The following is a 19,779-nucleotide window of genomic DNA, read 5'->3' on the forward strand; positions in this document are numbered from 1 at the left end:
TCATCAAATTTCACAGCGAAAGCAAGAAGTGTCACAATCAACACCATCAACTGCATGCCTCCCACCCCCACACTCTACTTCCTGTCTGCCATCTCTCAACACTTCTTGCTAGCTCCCTTCCTCCTTCACTCAATGAGGACATGTTGACTGTTGGAAGAAGAGCTGTGTTTTTTGGTTCCGCCATCCACATTGACTCTTCCTCTCTTTGGTGAGCTCTCCTGTTCATTCTTTGTCTAACTCTAAGACTTAAGTCCTGACTTTGGTCCATAACGGTTTAGTTCACGCTCTGATTGAAGGCTTACTCTTCGTGTCAGCGTGTATGCTGACGCAGGTGCACTGCGAAATTGCTTCCCATGTGTTGTTGAAAGACTTAGGGTATGATTTCTTTAAATGCAAATGAACATATGAGTTTTAGCAGTAAATTGCCTTATCTGCATTCATTCTAAGATTTTCTAATAATCACATCTGTCCATGCTTTTCATAGATGTTCCATTTGGACTTGGCTTTCTGATTTATTTTTGTGTTGTATTTGTACAATACCTGCGTGAAACAGGGTTGTAATAGTTTTGGGGTTTTTTTCATTACAGTTAGTTTTTATTCATTTTAGAGAAGTCTTGTTACTTTTTTTTTTTTTTAACACTTCATTTAAATTTAGTTTTTTTTTTTTTTTACATATATGGAATATTTGTCAAGTGCACAATAAAAAAATAAATAATTGCGTGGTAAACTACTAGGCTTTACACGATCAGGATTTTGTGATAAGTGATCAACAAGTTTGGAAAAAATGATAACTGATCACGATTCGATCAGAAGATGAAGCAATATATATATTAAAAAAAAAAAAACGGTTACATTTACTCAGTTGACCGCCGCCATTTGCGGGGGTTGCGACTGACCCGGCCCACAAATTGCCAAAACTCACGTATAATCGCCGTCAATTGAAATGCATAGAGAAATATTCTTCAAAAAAGGCTGATGAAAATTTTATATAATATGTCATGTCTTATTTAAAAGAGCCGATCAATGACATCACTGATTGATTGGGCAAATTGAGGCATTACAGCCGACCACTGATTTTGCATAGAAGGCTAAAAATAAAATAAAATGTGCCCTGAAGGCTCATGTATTGTATATTACTGAAAAAAATGAAAATGAAGGACATTTTCGCTTTCATTATAGTTAGTTTTAGAAATGTGCAGTTTCTGTTTTGATTTTTTTAATAGTCTTTTTGTTTTTATTTCAATAATGAAAAAAATATATATTTTCAATTTTAATTTGAGTTATTTCATTAATTTATAAAGACTTTAGAGATGAGAGTTTTGTAACCTCATGCACATCAAATATTATGGCTGTCTAAACATACATTTGAAAAGCGGTTTCAAGAACATCCACACAAATGGTACGGTCAAGCAGTTAGTGTTAATGTGAGTGTTTGTTTAGCTGACATTAGCAACTACTGGCTTGTTATACATAACAGTGGGTTCACCATCACTATCTATGCCATTGGTGTCCAAACTACCCCATCCATTTTTAAGCGGCTAGCGGTATATACTAAAAATGGTACATAATACATTTATTTTATATACTGTAGAACAGCTTTTATTTACATTTAAACAAGTAGCATAATTTATCTTCATAACACTGCAGCGAATAAAGAATGTTTACAAGCAAAAAGGGTTTCCTCCACTTTCTGCTCTGTGTCAACTGTCAAAGGTCCAAATTGTAAAAATTATCCCCAAGTAACTACTTTAAAACTGCCTTTTGCCTTATTTTAATCTTTATCTGCCTAAGAGATAGCTGTTCAAGTCGCAATTATATATATATATATATATATATATATATATATATATATATATATATATATATATATATATATATATATATATATATATAGGAAACACTGTAATATGTAAACAAAATACAATTGCTTGATTGACTGATTTTGCTGTGCTTGTTAAATTGAAGTAAAAAAAGAAAAAAAATTAAGTGGCCCTGGCTTGCATCTTTCGATTTTTTTTAAATGGGGCCCTTTGAGAAAAAAGTTTGGACACCCCTGGTATATGTGAACAAGAATCATTTTGACAACAATGACGAGTTTGGTTGGTCAAAAATCCTGCAATAGTTGTACCAGTGGGGTGGTTTGCATTGAGTTTTAGTGGAGTTTGTATGTAATGAATAGTAGTTAGTACCTAAGTTAGAACCTCATAAGTCACAATTTGGTCTATTTCATATTTTTTCAACTATTGGTTAGTCCACATTGACAAATTATTGACCAATTTAGAGTATTGAAAATGTCTTGCTCTCTTTGATTATGCAATGTTAATATTTGACCAAACATGCCGTTTTTGGGGCCTTGAAAAGTGAGCATTTTGGAAGTGCGAGGTTTCAGCCCGACGGCAGGCAGCAATATATTTGTGTTAAGGAAAGAGCATTTTTAACGTGTACTCATCTGCATGTGTGCGCACAATACATTTAAAGAGAAAGAAAGGGTGTGAGGGAGGGTTAAAGCAGATCTAAAGCAGTGTTCAACGTGTTTGGGCAGGTTCTTAGAACATTTCCTCCACTAAACCTGGGGTCGAACCACTGGAAGGCACCTGCGGAGGGTTTGAGCGTGGGCCAAGAAAAACATTCAAATGTGCGCGAGAAGACAAAAGAAGAATTACAGTTAAGAGCCCTTCTTCTTGACAGTCGGCAACATTATGAAGCAAACTACCAACATGTACAGGAGACTTGTGTCCCTCAGCCAGGCTGTAGAATGTGAGCATTTCATTCGTAAGCTTCTACTTTCTGTGTCAGACCATTCCGTTTCAAAACTGGAGTTGGCATTTAAAACACTTCTAAAATCATGCCAAGCTTTAGTTAAACATAAACATTCCAACCTGTAGATGTCTTGGGAGTTTATTTATATATTTTTTAACATATCGACGTCACTGCAAGTGATCACATCTCTACTGACGTACAAAGCAACAGTAATTACGACATATGACACAAATCTCTTTCCTTCCTATTTTGCCTCGATTTCCCTCCCGTTCATTGAGACTGGCACACACTTGTGCACAGATGCATGTTGGCAGTCAAGTGGTAAAATTAACCACCACTATTGTGTCAAATTAATATTTGAAATGAGCACTTAAGTCATTACCATTTTAACTAGGGGTGTGCCCAAAAAATCGATTTAAATAAGAATCGCGATTCCCATTTAGTATGATTCACAATCGATTTAAAATGTCCCAAAATCGATTTTATTTAAATTATTTTATACTGTCTAGCCTTTGAGTGTGCCTTTATTGGGAGCGCTGTTCATGTTGTACTCGATTATGCCACATAGGGGCAGTGTGGTTCCACATGGTCTGATACACAGTTAAGTTGTAGCCACATTAGAGAGTAGAAGGAAAAAGTCACAATCCAGTTGTTCCAATAAAAGTTGTTTTTTTTTGCAGCGTGGAGCCGTGATAAAAGTGCTGCGAGTAGCTCGCTTATTTGCATTAGCGAGTCAGACTAGAGTAGATCATTACGATTCCTTGCATATCTATAGATTGAAGCAAAAATCATTGTCAATCAAATCATTTTGAATCAAAAATCTTTCATAATCGAAAATCGATTCTGAATCGAATTGCAGGCCCAAAAATTGGAATTGAATCGAATCGAATCGTGAGACATTCAATGATTCCCACCCCTAATTTTAACGCTCAAATGTGTAAATTGCTAACAGCTTCTAATGTTAAGATGTGAAACTATAAAATAGGGTTAGGGTTAGAGGGTTAAGGTCACCTTTTTAACAGCTTCTAAAATATAGGTGGGAAATAAAAATAAAAAAACTGTAAAAGTGCGACTGCGTTTGGGGAAGCTGGAGTCTTTTTTTTTTTTTTTTACTGAAATTAAAGGTGCATTGTGGAGTTTAAAATGTTAATGTTTAAGCTCTTTCTACATCATGTATGATCCACCAATACACAGATGATTACAAAGAGCCCTGACTTTGTAACTGCGACTGCGACTGTGCCTATCAGTATCTTCCCTTCATTGTAGACTGTTTGGGGCGGACACTGTACAGTTGCTTGGGGGAGGGGAGTGGTGGAAGGTGACGCCATGCTTGTCCCCGCGGACATTTAGTGTTAGATGGATGGAAACTGGAAGAAAAAAAAGAGGCCGGCTGCGAGCACAGCCCAAACTGCACCTCAGACTCCAAGAAAACTGAAATTTGAGCGCATGCACAAGTTTGACACAGAGGCTGTAGTTACACTTCAGGCCACAGGTGTCAGTCACGAGTAAAAACTACTGACCAACTTCACAAAGCACGTTTAAGTTTGACAGCAAATTTTGATTTACTTTTTAGTCAAAGTGTTTTGACTAAGCAAATGTTGCCATCTAAATTGTTTTACCTGACAAATTACCAAAACATTCTAGATGACGAAAAGTCCAGGAAATGTAGTCGACTAAAATAAAAATAGTGTAAAGGGTAATATGTTAACTGTCGCTCCACTTTCCATTACATTTACCTAGATCAACGGTTTTCAGAATTGTGCCAAGAGCCCCCAGTGATACACAAGCTCCCCTCTCGTAGCTTATTTATTTATTTATTCAACCGTCTCTTCTATTTGAAGGCCTACTCTTTCTGAATCAGTGAAACTCAAAAACTTTACTAAAACGAAAAAACATAAATAAATACTACATACTACAATAATACAGTCTAGAGGTCTCTGGCACTGTGATTTTTTTATTTATGGCGGAGGATTAACGAAACAACGGGACAGTCACCGGACTAGCAGATTTTTATACGCTGAATCAGGGGTCACCAATGTGACCTTTTCTAAAAATAGCTTACCGCTAATGGAACATTCGACATTGTGATTTAGATATATAAGAAAAGTACCTTTGAAAAATAAAACGTACATTTGACTCTATTTAGGGTGGGACCAAATAAATAGTTTTAGAGTAGGTAATATTTACTTGGAAGAGTGTAAAATTAAGAATAAATAAATGAATAAAAGTCACTCAAGGGTTGAGGAACGAACTCAAGACCTTCAGCTTGGGAGACTGCCACACTACCATCTGAGCCATTCTTACTGGTTGCTTATATTCAAGAGACCAAAAACAACATTTATTTTTTCAATTCTTCATTTTAATCTCTTCCAAGTGTAAATATTACTCTACAAATGTACTTTTACAGAATTGACTGTGTAGGAATGACGCAGAAGGGATTGATCATTTGAAATATAAACACTGTTTTATAGAAATAAAGTGTTTCAGATTGACATTTATTTGTTTCCTAAATACGGTGACAAACTCATTAACATGATCCGTGTCATCACATAAATGATCGCGTTATCAAAGGTCATTTGAGCATGTGTTGTTATTTCAGTAGTGTGTATCAAACTGGTAGCCCTTCACATTAGTCAGCACCCAAGAGGTAACTCACTTTCAAAAACACCCGAGCTAAATGATCCATAAAACTCTTATTTTTAATGACTTCACATGCTCACCCGTGCACGGGTTTCAGGATGACTTGACTGTAAATTGTGTAAGTCAATGGAATTGTCTCAAGACCTCTCCCGAGGCATATATCTGAGAAGGGTAAAGAAAAAAAATAAATACAGTATGCAATAACAACTATAGTGTCAACTCTGAGAACTTATTGTGAGGCCATGATTATAAAAGACTATCACATGCTTGTAACTCATGTGTGTGTGTGTGTGTGTGTGCACAAACTACACCAGATTCTATGTGTGTCAATCAGCTTAAAAGCAATATTGACAATAATGGAGTGAACTGGCAAGTTTTTTTGTGTGAACGTGTGTGTGCTTGAACGTGTGTGATTACAAAGTTGTTCTAATGTAATCACACGTAATCAGATTAACTTGCACAACCAAATCCTGTTACACGCACACACATTTGTTCAAGATGTATCATTTATTTTTATCTTCTTATTTGCTAAATGGATCTTAGAAAATTCACTTTTTTACCTTTATCGCCCAAAACCAACTGCTTGCCGCAAACACTCACACACACACACACACACACACACACACACACACACACACACACACACGCACGCACACACACACACACACACACACACACACACACTAAAGGGTCAAACATAACATATAGGGTGTGTGTGTGTGTGTGTGTGTATGCGCAAGTTTGCTTGTGTGTGATTACAGCACAATCACATGATGCATCACACTGTCTTTCTTTCACTTCCTCTTCTCAACATGTCATCATTTCTTCTTGTCTTCTGCTGTTAATATTTCATATGTTCTATCCTGCATCATGTTATTCATGTTATTAGATTACAGTTTGTGGTAGTACACTGCAGTATCTTCAAATGTTGTGTTTCCCCCCTTCCCCGTAACTGCTTGTCCTCACAAGGATTGCGGGGGGGGGGGGGTTGCTGGAGCCTATCTCAGCTGGCTTCAGGCAGGAGGCGGGGTATACATATATATATATATATATATATATATATATATATATATGGGGGTGTAATACACTTAAATGCAAAATTAAAAGGAATCTGATTAGTTGAATAATCGATTGAAGAATCGATAGATTCATTGATTCTAAAAAATATTTGCTCGTGACAGCACTATCATAAAATGTAATTTGGGGGCTGGAATGGATTAATTGAATTTACATTCATTTCAATGGGGAAAGTTACCTCAATGTGTCAGTTGTGTACCACTAAAGGTAAAAATAATCAGCAAAAATAGCCGATGTTTGAAGGGCCCTAGTTTTATTCCTTTAAATTACTTTTCATTTCTAACACAAATCAGAATTGTCTTCATTGGCCAACTGTGAAAAAACACACAAAGAATTTGTCTCCGGTAGTAAGAGCCACACTAGTATTGCAGTCACAAGGGGCAAAAAAAGAACATTTAGAACATAAAGTACGTAAGTACAAAGAGTCTTTACGTAATGTAAGGGAAACCTAACATCACGTATCAACCTTGCTTGTGGTGAAAATCTGGATGTTCAGAAAAAGTCTTTAAGTATGACAACCTCTCTGTTACGACAGTACACAGGTCCGATCCCGGCCGAGCAAGACGGTGAGCTGGCCATGGGGGTGGGTCGCAGCGAAACCGCGCCGTTGAGCGGGCCAGCGGGACAAGGCCTGAACACGACCCAGAATTCCCAGCGGCCCAGCGCCTGCTGCTTCTGCTGGTGCTGCTGTTGCAGCTGCTCATGGTAGGAGACAAAACACGTGCACATTTTTGGGGGATCAACCAATCATACGAGTGATGAGCTAACAACGTATATTGAGCAGTGGTAATGCTGGCTCCCTCTCGTTGTCTGCGAAAGAATTGCAACCTAAATACAGTTTAGTTGTATTTAACTTGAGTTCAATTCAGTTGAATAGAAAATATATATAACTGGAAATACAAACAACCAAATCTATATATGTAAACAAATAAAAGTTAATATGAATACAGAATTTAAAAAACAAGATTTAAACATTTAAAATAAGTACAAAATACCCGTAAAAAAAATACACAAAATTAAAGCAAATATCAATTTTATTTATGTTTTATTTTAGCACTTTTGCTACTCCATAGTTATTACAATGGCTTACAATATTGAATATACTTTTTTGATTTTTTTATGGACACCTAGGCCTGCTACGCTACAGTGTTTTGTTGGTCACGAAAGAGAAGTATTTTTGAGGTTGTACTATGGTGGTGTGTTTTTTTTTTTAATCTACTAGTAGTACATTACTTTTACAGAGCTGTGTTTTTCATAATTCATTTTTCTCTGAAGATATTTCGCTCACACACATCCTGATGTTAACACAACTGTGGTGGGTGTTGTCAGCGCGTGATGGAGTAACATCCGTGTGTGTGGTTGTGTGTGTTAAAAGTTCTGTAATCAGTGTGTGTGTGTGCGTGGGTGTGTTTCTTGTCTGAAAGCCATCTTATCATGTCAGTCTTACCATCAGGAATGAAGATGAGAGGAGGCGTAGGAGGAAGAGGACATCACAAGACAACAAGATGGAAACAATACCAAACTATGAAGCTTGGTGAGTGCACATGAAAAAAAAAAAAAGCACTGTCACAAATGTCCAACATGAAACACTGATGCCACCTAGTGGCAGAAAATTACTTCAGCACAAACAAATCTATGACTCTTTTAACTTAACTGTTTAGCATTTTTTTTTTTACCTTCAAATAACTTTAGAATTACTTTCTATAAAATTAATGAATCAGTGAACTGAAAGATATAACCACGTTTGTATTTGGTACACATATTTGTCCACTTTTGTTAATTAGAAAGAGTATGCAAAACTTGAAAACAATGTTTTATTGTACATTTAGAAGAGATATACCGTGCGATTAATCACGAGTTAACTGTCGATGTCATGTGATTAATTACGATTCAAAATTGGAATTGACTGACAGCCTTAATATATAAACAGTATGCAGTGTGAATGTGTGCGTGTGCACGTGTGTGTTTATGTAGTACGACATGGGCATAAAATTAGTTTTAGGTTGTAATTTAAAAACATTAAATTAGATTTGCTGACACCTGCAGAAACGCTGAAAAATTAGATTCACAAGTAACAATTTGGCCTCGGTGGAGGTCTGCGTTCTTAGTTGTTTTGTTCATTGCTGATAACCAAGTCTTTTGTTTTGTTTTCTCACCAGCACCAAACCTTCAGTGGAGGAAATGCAGCAGTGGTCTCAGTCCTTCGACAAGCTGATGAGGAACCCGGCGGGTCGCAATGTTTTCCGGGAATTTTTGCGCACGGAGTACAGTGAGGAGAACATGTTGTTCTGGCTGGCCTGCGAAGACCTCAAACAGGAAATGAACAAGAAAACCATTGAGGAGAAGGTGCGCACCATCTACGAGGACTACATTTCCATACTGTCGCCAAAAGAGGTAGGAAAGTTGGCGAAACACAATTAGTTGACAATTGTGGCAACCTTTTGTAATATAATGAACAAAAAATAGCTTGATAGTCTGATCTGTCAATCAAATGTTGGCTTGGACCTTTTGTTGCGGAGTTAGCATCTTCTCTCAGTGATTGTATGGGTTCTCCACACAACTCCAACTTCCTCCCAAACAGTGGCAGATCTAGGAAGTTGTACTTGAGGTGGCAGTTAGTGAACACCACGCCACACCGTGAAAACTAAAAAGAATGAAATGAAAATAAAATCAATAATTGGTATAAAGAATGTATACGACATGTTTTAAATAACAACAGATTACTTCTTATTGTAGCTACGACCTCTAATTTAGTCCAAAATTTAATAAATATACATGTTGGTACTACAGTCAAATATACAATTCAAAGCAACATATTTAAAAACGTATACATTTTTATTGTAAACACAATCATAGCAAATACTGTCAGTATTAACCAAACATGAAATTAAAGCTCTTTTATGAAATAAAGACAAAATCTTTTATAGTAGATACAGCATGTGCTAATGTGTCAATAGCTATGTATGAGCTGGCTAGCTTAAAACAGTGTACAAGCGACTGCTAAACAAATTAGCATCTCAAAAACGTAGGCAATTATTTACCGTGTGCGCCTTTGACCAGTTGTAGAATATTGTACTGAAACTTTTATTTTCATGTTGTAGATCGCATCACCCTCGCTCGTCTCTCCTCCCACTCTCCTCTTTTCTTTTCTTTTTTATCAGTTGACACAATTATGTACAAGCAATCTAAATTTCAAATTACAATGTCTACAACAAACATTCAACAAACCAAAAACAAAACCATGCAGTCAACTCAACATTCAGACAAACTTTCAAGACTGTCCGGTGTCACATGAAAAGCTTCACTTAAATACAACATTGGACGCTCAGATTTCTTATTTTTAACAATGGACAGTACATTAATATATGGTTTAAGCTCGATCGAAAAAACTAGGAGACGTGGAAAAGAATGACTAAATTTAGCCTTGTGTATATGAAATTTACCCAAAAGCATTATAAGATTTACCGCATGGGTAAGCACAAAATTTTCATTTTCAAAACCAGATATTATATCTCTGGGCTCAATCATTACACGATGACTAGTATTACAAAAAAGAAACTCCTTAACATCATTCCAAAACTTAGATGAAAAAAAAAATGGTTAATGTTTTCAGATGAACTGTTGCAAAATGAACAATTCACATCAATATCTGCAAAATTGGAGATTGTGACATTACAAGGATAAATATTATGCAAAATTTTGAAATGCATTTCTTTACACTTATTCGCAATATAGAATTGAAAGGGGCAAAACCATGCTTTACTCCATTTGACGTCTTCAAATTGCAAAATGATTAGGTGAGATCCTATTTTGACTCTGAAGCACACCCCGTAAATGCTTGTTAGAGCATTTCCTGTCTGTTAAAGCAATACCATCAATTTTGAGGTCAGGCATTAGAATGCTAACTTTCTGATATTTTAAATAACAACATTAGTATGCCTGTGGGAAAGGCTTTTGTAACTGAAGAAAATTCCTTATACGTTACTGAGAACATTTTGACTTACAAAAAGTTATCATAGAGATTTCCATTGTCATAAAAAAGATCAGCAATAAGTTATACACCTTTCAATCCAACCTACTTAGTATAAACTTTTTTTTATCACTTGTAATATCACAATTATTCCAAATAATATCCATGTGTGGTGAAAAATTGTGAACGTAACATAATTTTCCATCCTGCTCATAGAATTTGGAGAGCTTAATGGGCAATTTCGCCACTGAATAGTTACATCCAAGTAAGAACCTACTTTGAAAATATTATACGATATAAAGGACCACAATGAACCTGAATATTCAAGACAATTCTTGAGCCATTAGACCCTAAAGGTATAGTTGAGATGATTAAAATTCACCGTTTCTAAACCACCTTCAGATCTCTGCATACAAAGAATTTCCTTTTTTTTAAAGAAATTATGCTTATTTCCAGGGTTGGGAGGATTACTTTTAAAATGTAATCCATTACAGTTACAAGTTACCTGCTAAAAAATGTAGTTAGTAATGTAACTGGATTACTTTTGGATTACTCCAATATTGAGTATGCTCATGAAGACAAAATAAAAATCAATATCACCACAATATATATTCTATACCAATTTTATTTGCGGGTGATAGGGACCCGGGCAGTCTACAAATAGCAAAAATCCTTGTGTAATTTAAAAGCATGTAGGCTATTGATTGATTGATTGAAGGCCATATGCTGTTTTCGAACTGTCACTAAAAGCAACCACACCTCACAGTTTGATAAATAGATAGATAGATAGATAGTCATCCCATGAAGATGACGATGTGTGACATCAACTGCAAATTAACTTTTATCCCAGTCACAAGTTTAGCCGTGTATATGTTGTGTGTGATGTTTAAATAGTGAATTGGTGGGAGGAAGATTTGTTTGGAAGGTGTAACTCACATTATGGATGTAGGCTAGCGGTCTAGCTAGCAGGAAGCTACAGCGCGTAGCATGCCGCTGGACTCTCAGCTCAAACTTTTGCTCCGAGTAAGTTCCAGTGAATACCGGTCGCCATTTCCTCCTACCGCCCGTGAAGCTTTTTCAAACTGCCCGCGTGTGGAGGACACGACGAGTCAGTTCGTTCGTTCCCACCTCCCCGACATGTAGCAACGGTCCCACTCACGCGGGCGTGCACGCGCTCTCTCTCGCTCGCTCTGTCCTTCTCTCTCTCTCTCTCTCTCTCTCTCTCTCTCTCACCCTCTTTCGCACATCTCTCATCGTAGAAATTGTAATTCCTCGAAGTAATCCCCATTTTTAATAAATGTACCTGTAATCTAAATACATGTTTTTTTCCTGTAACTGTAATGGAATACAGTGACATTTTTTTTTGCAATCTGATTACGTAACAGCGGTACATGTATTCCGTTACTCCCCAAGCCTGCTTATTTCTCCACACAAATCTAATAAATAACGTATCAATCTCTACACATTGTGAAGGGCTAACAAAAAGGATACGTCAAACGTGATATGCCTTCCGCTTTAGACAACTCTCTTCCATAGACGGAGAAATCCCTTCGGAGCCACATATTCAGAATAGACCTGGTCTTTTTGATTTTGGGTACAAATTTTTGATGCTGTCTGAGAGCCATATTTTTATTTTTTTTAAATGCCTGGATATTTTGTACGTTGTTCAACTGGAATATTGCAAATTAAATTTTCATCAGTTTCATATAAACACAAAATCTCCCTTTTATTTACATTAAGCTTAAGACCTGATGTTTCAGGAAATTCTTTTGTTACTGCTAACGCATTTTGCACCTGTTCTCTATCCTTAAGAAACAATACAGTGTCATCAGCCAGGTGGGATATCCGTATCTCTCTATTAGATGACTACTCCTTTAATACTTGGAGAATGTACAATATTGAGACATAAAAGCTCAGCAGCTATCAAAAACGAAAAACAGTATACTGGTTCCCGCTTTCCTCTCTATTTCCGTACTGAGCGGTACGTTACATAACGTACGCCCAGCGAAACAACAACCGAGTTATGGGGTGCAATCTAAAAAAAAAAAAAGGTGCAAACAAACCTAAATAAGATAAATAAATGTGCGAATTTAATCTAATAACATTTTGCAAATGTATACAAAACTTTACAGAGGCCGACAGTGAAGTAACAACAAAGGTATTGATACACCTCCTAGATGGGTTTTATAGAGTGATTGCTAAAAAAGAAAAGAAAAGGGGGCTGGTAGGGAATCGCAAATTCGCGACCCATACTATTTACAAACAAATTAAGCAAACTTGTAAACTTGCAAAAAGGGACAGCCCTTCTACGGGGAGTTTATGCAGCTACAGAAGGTAGTTTCATTCAAAAGTCCCAAAAAATAACTAATTTTTATGAACATATTTGTTGAAGAATTGTATTTTTTTTTTTAAATATTACAATAAATACTCTAATACATTTACAATCATGTGAATGTTAACTGAAGATTATTTAGAAATGTTCAAATACTGTGTGTGTGTGTGGGTGTGTGTGTGTGGGGGTCTGTGTGCGTGTGTGTGTACGGGCACAGGACGCACTAAATAGTTGCTGTCATGGCCCTCTGGCATTCGAGTCTTTTTATAAACACATTCACACACAAGACTGTGTCGATGCCTGCTTGGTTTTCTGTCTGCCTGTCTGACCTTGGTTTATTGACTGTGTGTGCGCGTGTGCATGCGTGAATGCGTGTGCTCAACTTTTTCCTAAATAGGAGCAAAGAGAAAACATAAGAACGTAAGATTGTTCTATAAATATCTTCTGACTGGAGAATGTGAATGGAAAATGGACGCATTCATGCACCAATGAGAGACGGCAAAGCGTTAACCTTAAATGCACGTGTGAGTCATACAAGTCACTGTGCTGCATGCCTTGGCGGTTAAGTGAGATGCATGGAGATGGTTCTGTTTGTCATGTTTGTACCCAACGGTCCAGTTCAGTTGAAGGATTGGGATGGTGAATCCAGATGTGTCATGTGCTAATAGCATGACGACACGGTGTAAGGTAGTATTTGCCGACCAGGAGCGAATTGCAGGGGGTACCTGGAAACATTTAATTATTTATTTACAGGGTGATAAGTAAATAATCTCTGTTTTTTTAAATGACATATAAAGTTTAGAATCTGAGCAAAGTCTATTGTTCTGTAACTGTCATGAAATGGTGCACATAGGAGAGTGTGGACCCAAAGGCGAGGAGACACATCAGGGAGACAGGAATTGTGAACAAAAGGAGAAACTTTATTGGAACAAGTGGGGACGGGTGAGAGGACGGGACTGGGCGAGGGGGAGGCTGGTTGCCGTGACGGGACTGGCTTGACCGGGGCTGACTTGGCAGAACTTGGGAAGCTGGGCTGGACGTGGAGAACTTAGCAGGAACGTGGAGAGCTTAACTGTGAAGAGGACGACTAGATTGAGACGTAGACCACGAGACTAAGACGTAGACAACTAGACTGAAACAAAGACGACTCAACTGTGACAAGGCTTAGCGTGACACAGCGGGAAACACAGATTCCCATACAGGACTACGACAGCCTGACATAGACAATGATCCCAAACCGACTGGATAAACACAACAGACTAAATACACCAACACTAACGAGACACACCTGGGGAACACAATAGGAAGAGGGCGCCAATTGGTCAAACACACTGGGAAGGGAACAGGCACACAGGTGGACGTAACGACACAACGAGACAGGGGGAAACACTCACACAACAAACACACCAAAATAAACAAAACCCTAACCCATACAAAACCGAAACGTGACAGTAACTGCCCCTGTTCTAATTTTCTAATAAAAAAATAAAAAAAATAAAAATGTTTTTATTTGTTTATGACATTATAGTGATTAGGGCTGAACAATTAATCAAATTCAAATCAACATTTCTAGTACGTAGTATGTCATTTTCAAATCTTAAAGGCTGCAATTTGAGCCATTTCAGTCAGTCAGTACAATATTTTAATGTATACAGTGTCAAGATATGTTTATTGTTCAACTGCAGTATCATTGTTTCGTGAAACACAAAGTATTCTTTCTTATGTTATTATGCTAGACTAGCGCAGATAGAAGTTTGTGCGTTACGCGCCATTGTGGGAGGGAACACAGTAGTGCTGTCACTAACGACTTAAAAAAATAAATCAAGTCTCCTATTGATGATTCCATCGATTAATCGTTGTTGTTTTTTGTCTCATTCAAACATATTGAGTTGTCGAAGCCTACATTGGCCGTTAATGCAGCATACCATCCACACAGAAAGGTTTTTCAAATAACTTACTTTATGCATGCGCCAGGATACCGCGCCGTCACTCTGATGTTTTTCTTCGGTTCCATTCCTTTTTAAATACATAAACGTCATGAGTACTCGCTCGTTGTAGCGTCGTACTTGGTAATGCTAATCGCTAATACTAATCTAGCTAATGGTTTTGCGAAGTGAGTTCGTTTCTAAGGTCCGCCAGTGTCTGCCTTTGCAAACTCCCTGGCGCCTGTTGTTAAGTGCATTGTGGCCAACTGGGTCCATTTGGCCCAGTTATTGCACACTATGCTGGTGTATAAATTGTAGTAATAATCTTTACGGCAAATGCTGGATGGCTTAGCCTGCATGCTACTAGGAGGAATGAGTCTTGCTCTATGTTCAACATAGATGGTAGATACCTCCTTGTCTTGTTGCTGACGCACGTAAGGGCCGCCATCTTACATGTGTTTGGTTCCCCAAAAATTATTAGAACTCTTTTATTTCTTTTTTTGATGCGGATTGTTGTGTTACGGACATCAGACATGTAGCGATGGCAATTTTCTCCCTTTTCAGTCTAAATAGACCACAAATCCTAGGAAACAACTTGGAGGTGTTTTGGTGAGGGCCGGTCTGAGTCCGTCAGCAATAAGTGTCCGTGCGGAAACATGAAATATTGGTTGCGGTAACTTCCACGTGCCGCAAATATGTTTTAGAAAATTATTAAAATAGCTTTGACTCGTGCATTTTTGCGTCGACCAAATTTTGTGGTGGACCCAACCGATTTCGTTCCCCAGCTCTCGAATACAGCTGACTCCCGGCCAAATTAAAACAAAGAAAGACGCACTGGAGTCCATTTGCAGGTGATCGAGACTGTCCTCCCCTAGAAAACGTCCACATAGGTTGTTTTTAAATGGCCCAAATTATGACCAAGTATTGCATATTAATAATTTAGCGACCCATATGTGCCATGTAAATAGCTGAAAATGACAAACTGACTGACAAAAACTCAACTATTAAGAGAGTGATTGGGAATCGAACGTGAGTCATCTGGTCAGAAGACGAGTGTCAACCGACTGAGCTAAACAGCCGGAAGGAGGACGTTTTGATGACAACTTTTGTAACGTCAACCCCGATTGTATATCTGTGTGCGACCTAGACAAAAAAGACTAACGATCTTACAGGTTCTTATTGTCACTTCCTGCAAATTGTATGCAGTCTCTCCCTCAGCAGTCTTGTTGGTTTTGCTTGCAGGTGAGTCTGGACGCTCGCGTACGGGAGGTGATCAACAAGAAGATGCAGGAGCCGACGCCTCACACTTTTGAGGACGCCCAGTTGCAGATCTACACACTGATGCACAGGGACTCCTACCCGCGATTCCTCTCCTCCAGCATCTACAAGTCGCTCCTTCACGGAAACTCGCGTAGCTCCTCCGAGTCCTAGTCCAGCACTGTCTACAACGCCGACCATTTCATATCACTACAGGTGAAATCGATCTTACCCCAAATATATGCCGGGACTGCCCAGACTTGACAGTGCCCGAGACACCCTCGGTCCACTTTTGTCCCAACTGCCCCGCTTGTGACCTTCCTTTTTTGGTCTGTCTTTTCATTCTCTAAATACACACACAAATCCAAACCAACCTTCTCTTGCACTGCACGGACTCACTGTCGCCAACCAGAGGAATTAAATTGTATTACAAGAGACGACCCACCCGTGCTCGCTGGCTGAGGCTGGAATGAATGTCCTTACGACGTGTACTGTAATGGAGGTTTAAGTACCACCAGAACGTATTGAATAATATTAGCAGTTCCAAAATCACACACGTTAGGTTCAGTGAATACAAAATGATTCATGGGTGTCAATCTCATTGTGATTGGTTGTTTGTTTACCTTGGTTTTATTTCAACACAAAGCAAAGAAAACGTCTTTATTCATGTTAATCTTTTTTCCATTCCCAGTACCTCCTTGTCTTTGTCCAACTTCTTCCCCAGCCACCAGATATTTTAGGCGACCCGAAGACTGCAGAAGTTCAAATCCGTGAGCTTTCTAACCAGCCAATTACCTTTAAGAGCCACTGAGCGGAAGGCACCCTTGACTCCGCCCACCTACATGCCTTGTTTGCCTTGTTTAAGGATTTATTTTGCCAACTGGAAAGCAGAAGACCATACCAGTTGCCCCCCACCGCCCCCCCCCCCACCCAAAAAAATAACGATGGCTTTTAAACCATTGTTCATCCATTTGAATTGATTTCCTGTTTTTTTCACATTTTTCACACTTTGGGATTTTTTTTTTCGAATGCAAAAAGAGGAGTTTCCTTTGTGGACTGAACTGATCCAAGACGTGACGCAACGCACTCGAGCTGCAATAAAAACTGGAGTCCACACGCACACACGGTATTTCTATCACCATACTTCAGAAGATACAATTTGATTCTGTGACTAATATGAAACTGAACACGTGGTACGTGTGTCTCATACAACTAAAAACTCTCAGCTAATGTTCACATTAAGATTTTTGTTTTGTTAAATCTTAAGCGGGGTGATGCAGATATGCGTTCATCGTATTTATGTCACCATTCTTGAAATTTGACTTAACTATATTTATTTATTTATAAGTACACTGGAACCTCTTATGTCGAACACAATCTGTTCTGGGACGGTGGTCAAGCACCAATTTGTTGAAAGTTCAAAACTATATGTCAGAAAATGTTTTTTAGGTGACACTTGAACATTCTATACGGTATGTTAATCACTGTTAATAGAGTGGTGCCTTGAAATATGAGTTTAATTCATTCCATGACCACATTTGTCTCTCCCTATTGTAATGAATGAGAAAATGCTATTCATTTGTTCCAGCCTCCCCAAAAGACAAAGAAAAGTTGTTGTTTTTTTGTGATAACCGAAAATAGCACTACTGCTAGTGACTCAGTAAGATGCGTTAACATTGTCAGTTTTATACAGAATTGTATTGTTACATAATCTGTTACTCCAATGTTTGTGTTCAAGATTATCTGTTGCTCTCCAAACCCCGATTTCAAGTCGATCAGTTTGAACTTTAAATATATTGTCTTGGTAGTGCAGTCAATGGAACACAGCTTGAAAAGGATCGGCAAAACTTCGGGTTTGTAAAACCGCGGCCAGCAATGCTAGCTGTTAGCATGTCAATGGCGCTTTCCCATGTTAGCGTTAAGCTAGCGGGCCATTCTTAAAGCAATGTTGTTTTTAAACATGCGCCACGTAATTCTCATTGTTTTGTTTAGTTTGACAGTAATCTTCATTGATGAAGCATATTTTTGACAGACTGCTGCTTATTGTGAAATTAGTTCACTGCCACCGTAACAGCGCTCGTATCTTAAGTTGGTGCTTGCAAGTTGGGTCACTCGTATTTCAAGACACCACTTTCACACAAAAAATGGTATGTAAATGATGAAGGCATCATTAAAGTTGCATACATTTTTAAATAGTAATGCTAATCGTAAAATGTCTACCTTAGCTTGGGGGGGGGGGGTGACTTAATCAGCATGTATTGTGTGAAACACTGGAGTCTGATCTTGTTTGATATGAGACTGCTGACTTGTCATAAATTCCAGTCATTGTATATTCTATTCTTCTCTTAACACTCCTTGTTTAGGAGACTTCTTCTCATGGTGTCCCATGTAAAGCCAAACGAACAATAATCAGTTAATCCGTTATTGGTCGACTCAACTTGTTTATCAAATTGACATTAGTTAAGTGAAATGGAGGTTTGAAGGTTGTTTTCACCCAAAATTCGGAAATCGTGCAACCTCTCGAATGTTCGACTTTAGAGGTTCCGCAACAACAACTTGTGTCAGCCCACCAATGTCTCGCTGTTACATGTTGGGACACGTTTCGAGATATTTCTCAGCAGCCCAAAGGCAAAACTGTTGAGTTGCGTTTGTTACATTTTTCTAAGTATAGTGATGCAAATACACGCGCACACACCAGGGTGGCCTACCTGGTGGTTGCTGCTGACTCCTGCCTCTGTGACTTCTCACCTTTGACCTCTCCACTGTTTTACTGCCGGCTCCTGATTGGCTGCCGGCGGCCTCTGGGCTCAACTGTGGTTGGTCGATTCAGGTAGGAGGCGGGATGAACATTCCCAAGTGCAAGACCAGACACAGCGTTATGAGCATTTCTATATAAAATGGTATCCCATAGTGTAGCTGTACCAAATATTGTGACTTTACAAAGATAACAATGCTCATTTTTTATTGACACTGTGTTGTGTTTATAAATTTCAGTAGTGGGGAACTGCATCACCATGACAGGTGTGTCCATTATGTGTGTTTTCTCATTAAGGCGTAATGTGAGCATTATTGTCTTTGTAACGCAGAATTTTTGTAGTTGTGCCAATTGATCAAAATGCTGTGGCTGGTTAGCGGTGCTTTGTGGGAAATTCCGTTGGAGTCAGTCTATGGAGGCAAACATCAAAGCCTCGTTTTTAATGAAACTGGTCACTAAATGCATTTATCTTGCTATTATTCATGTTATTTATTTTATATTTTGTTGAAAAACTGTGATTTGAATTGTATTGTACATAAAAAGAAAGCCTTTGAACATCCAACAAGCGGCCTTCTTTTTGGGGGGTGTTCGATTTGATTTGTGATTCTTTTAATTGCTTATCTTTAATGGGTTATGAAACAAAACGATACCAAAAGTCATCACCTTAACTTTTATCATTGATAACCACAACTACGTTTATTTTCCTCAAACCTTTGGAGACAGGAAACATATTCACAGTGCGCGCGTATGGATGTGTGTTCTTCTGCCATCCGTCATCGTCGAAGCTCTTACTGCTGTCGTTTGAGGCAAAAGTGAACACGACTTGAGGAAACGCCTGTTGTTGGCACAACACTCACACACTAACTTACTAAGTGTAATAGTCCATTTATAGTTCAGCCTCTTTTTTTCCCTAAAGTTCACTGTAACCTGATCTTCCTCTACCTCTGTATGAGACACACATTCACGCATAAACACACTTTTTCAAACACATGCACTCACACAACTCAATTTAATTTAACTTTTTCAATATGATATTCTGTAAGTAATTTTTGCATAATAATTA

General features: G+C 38.2%; 1 protein-coding gene across 7 annotated transcripts in view; it reads left to right on the top strand.

The window, feature by feature from the left end:
* rgs19 (regulator of G protein signaling 19) overlaps nt 1-19,694 on the top strand; it is a 36,841-nt gene extending 17,147 nt beyond the window's left edge. For 4 of the 7 annotated variants that reach the window (XM_086069518.1, XM_086069515.1, XM_086069517.1 and 1 more), the window contains 4 exons: nt 7,013-7,182; nt 7,919-8,011; nt 8,637-8,871; nt 15,947-19,693. In XM_086069518.1, coding sequence (XP_085925644.1) covers nt 7,013-7,182; nt 7,919-8,011; nt 8,637-8,871; nt 15,947-16,135 — 687 coding nt within the window. In that variant the 3' untranslated portion in view covers nt 16,136-19,693. Of the gene's footprint in view, nt 1-81; nt 209-7,012; nt 7,183-7,918; nt 8,012-8,636; nt 8,872-15,946 lie in introns of those variants that run through there. The other 3 variants (XM_086069519.1, XM_086069513.1, XM_086069514.1) reach the window with 3 other exon arrangements.
* Nucleotides 19,695-19,779: the final 85 nt, after the last annotated feature.

The sequence above is a fragment of the Leptonotus elevatus genome, chromosome 2, assembly GCF_054856555.1.
Source record: "Leptonotus elevatus isolate MCC_2025b chromosome 2, RoL_Lele_1.0, whole genome shotgun sequence".
Classification (NCBI taxonomy): domain Eukaryota; kingdom Metazoa; phylum Chordata; class Actinopteri; order Syngnathiformes; family Syngnathidae; genus Leptonotus; species Leptonotus elevatus.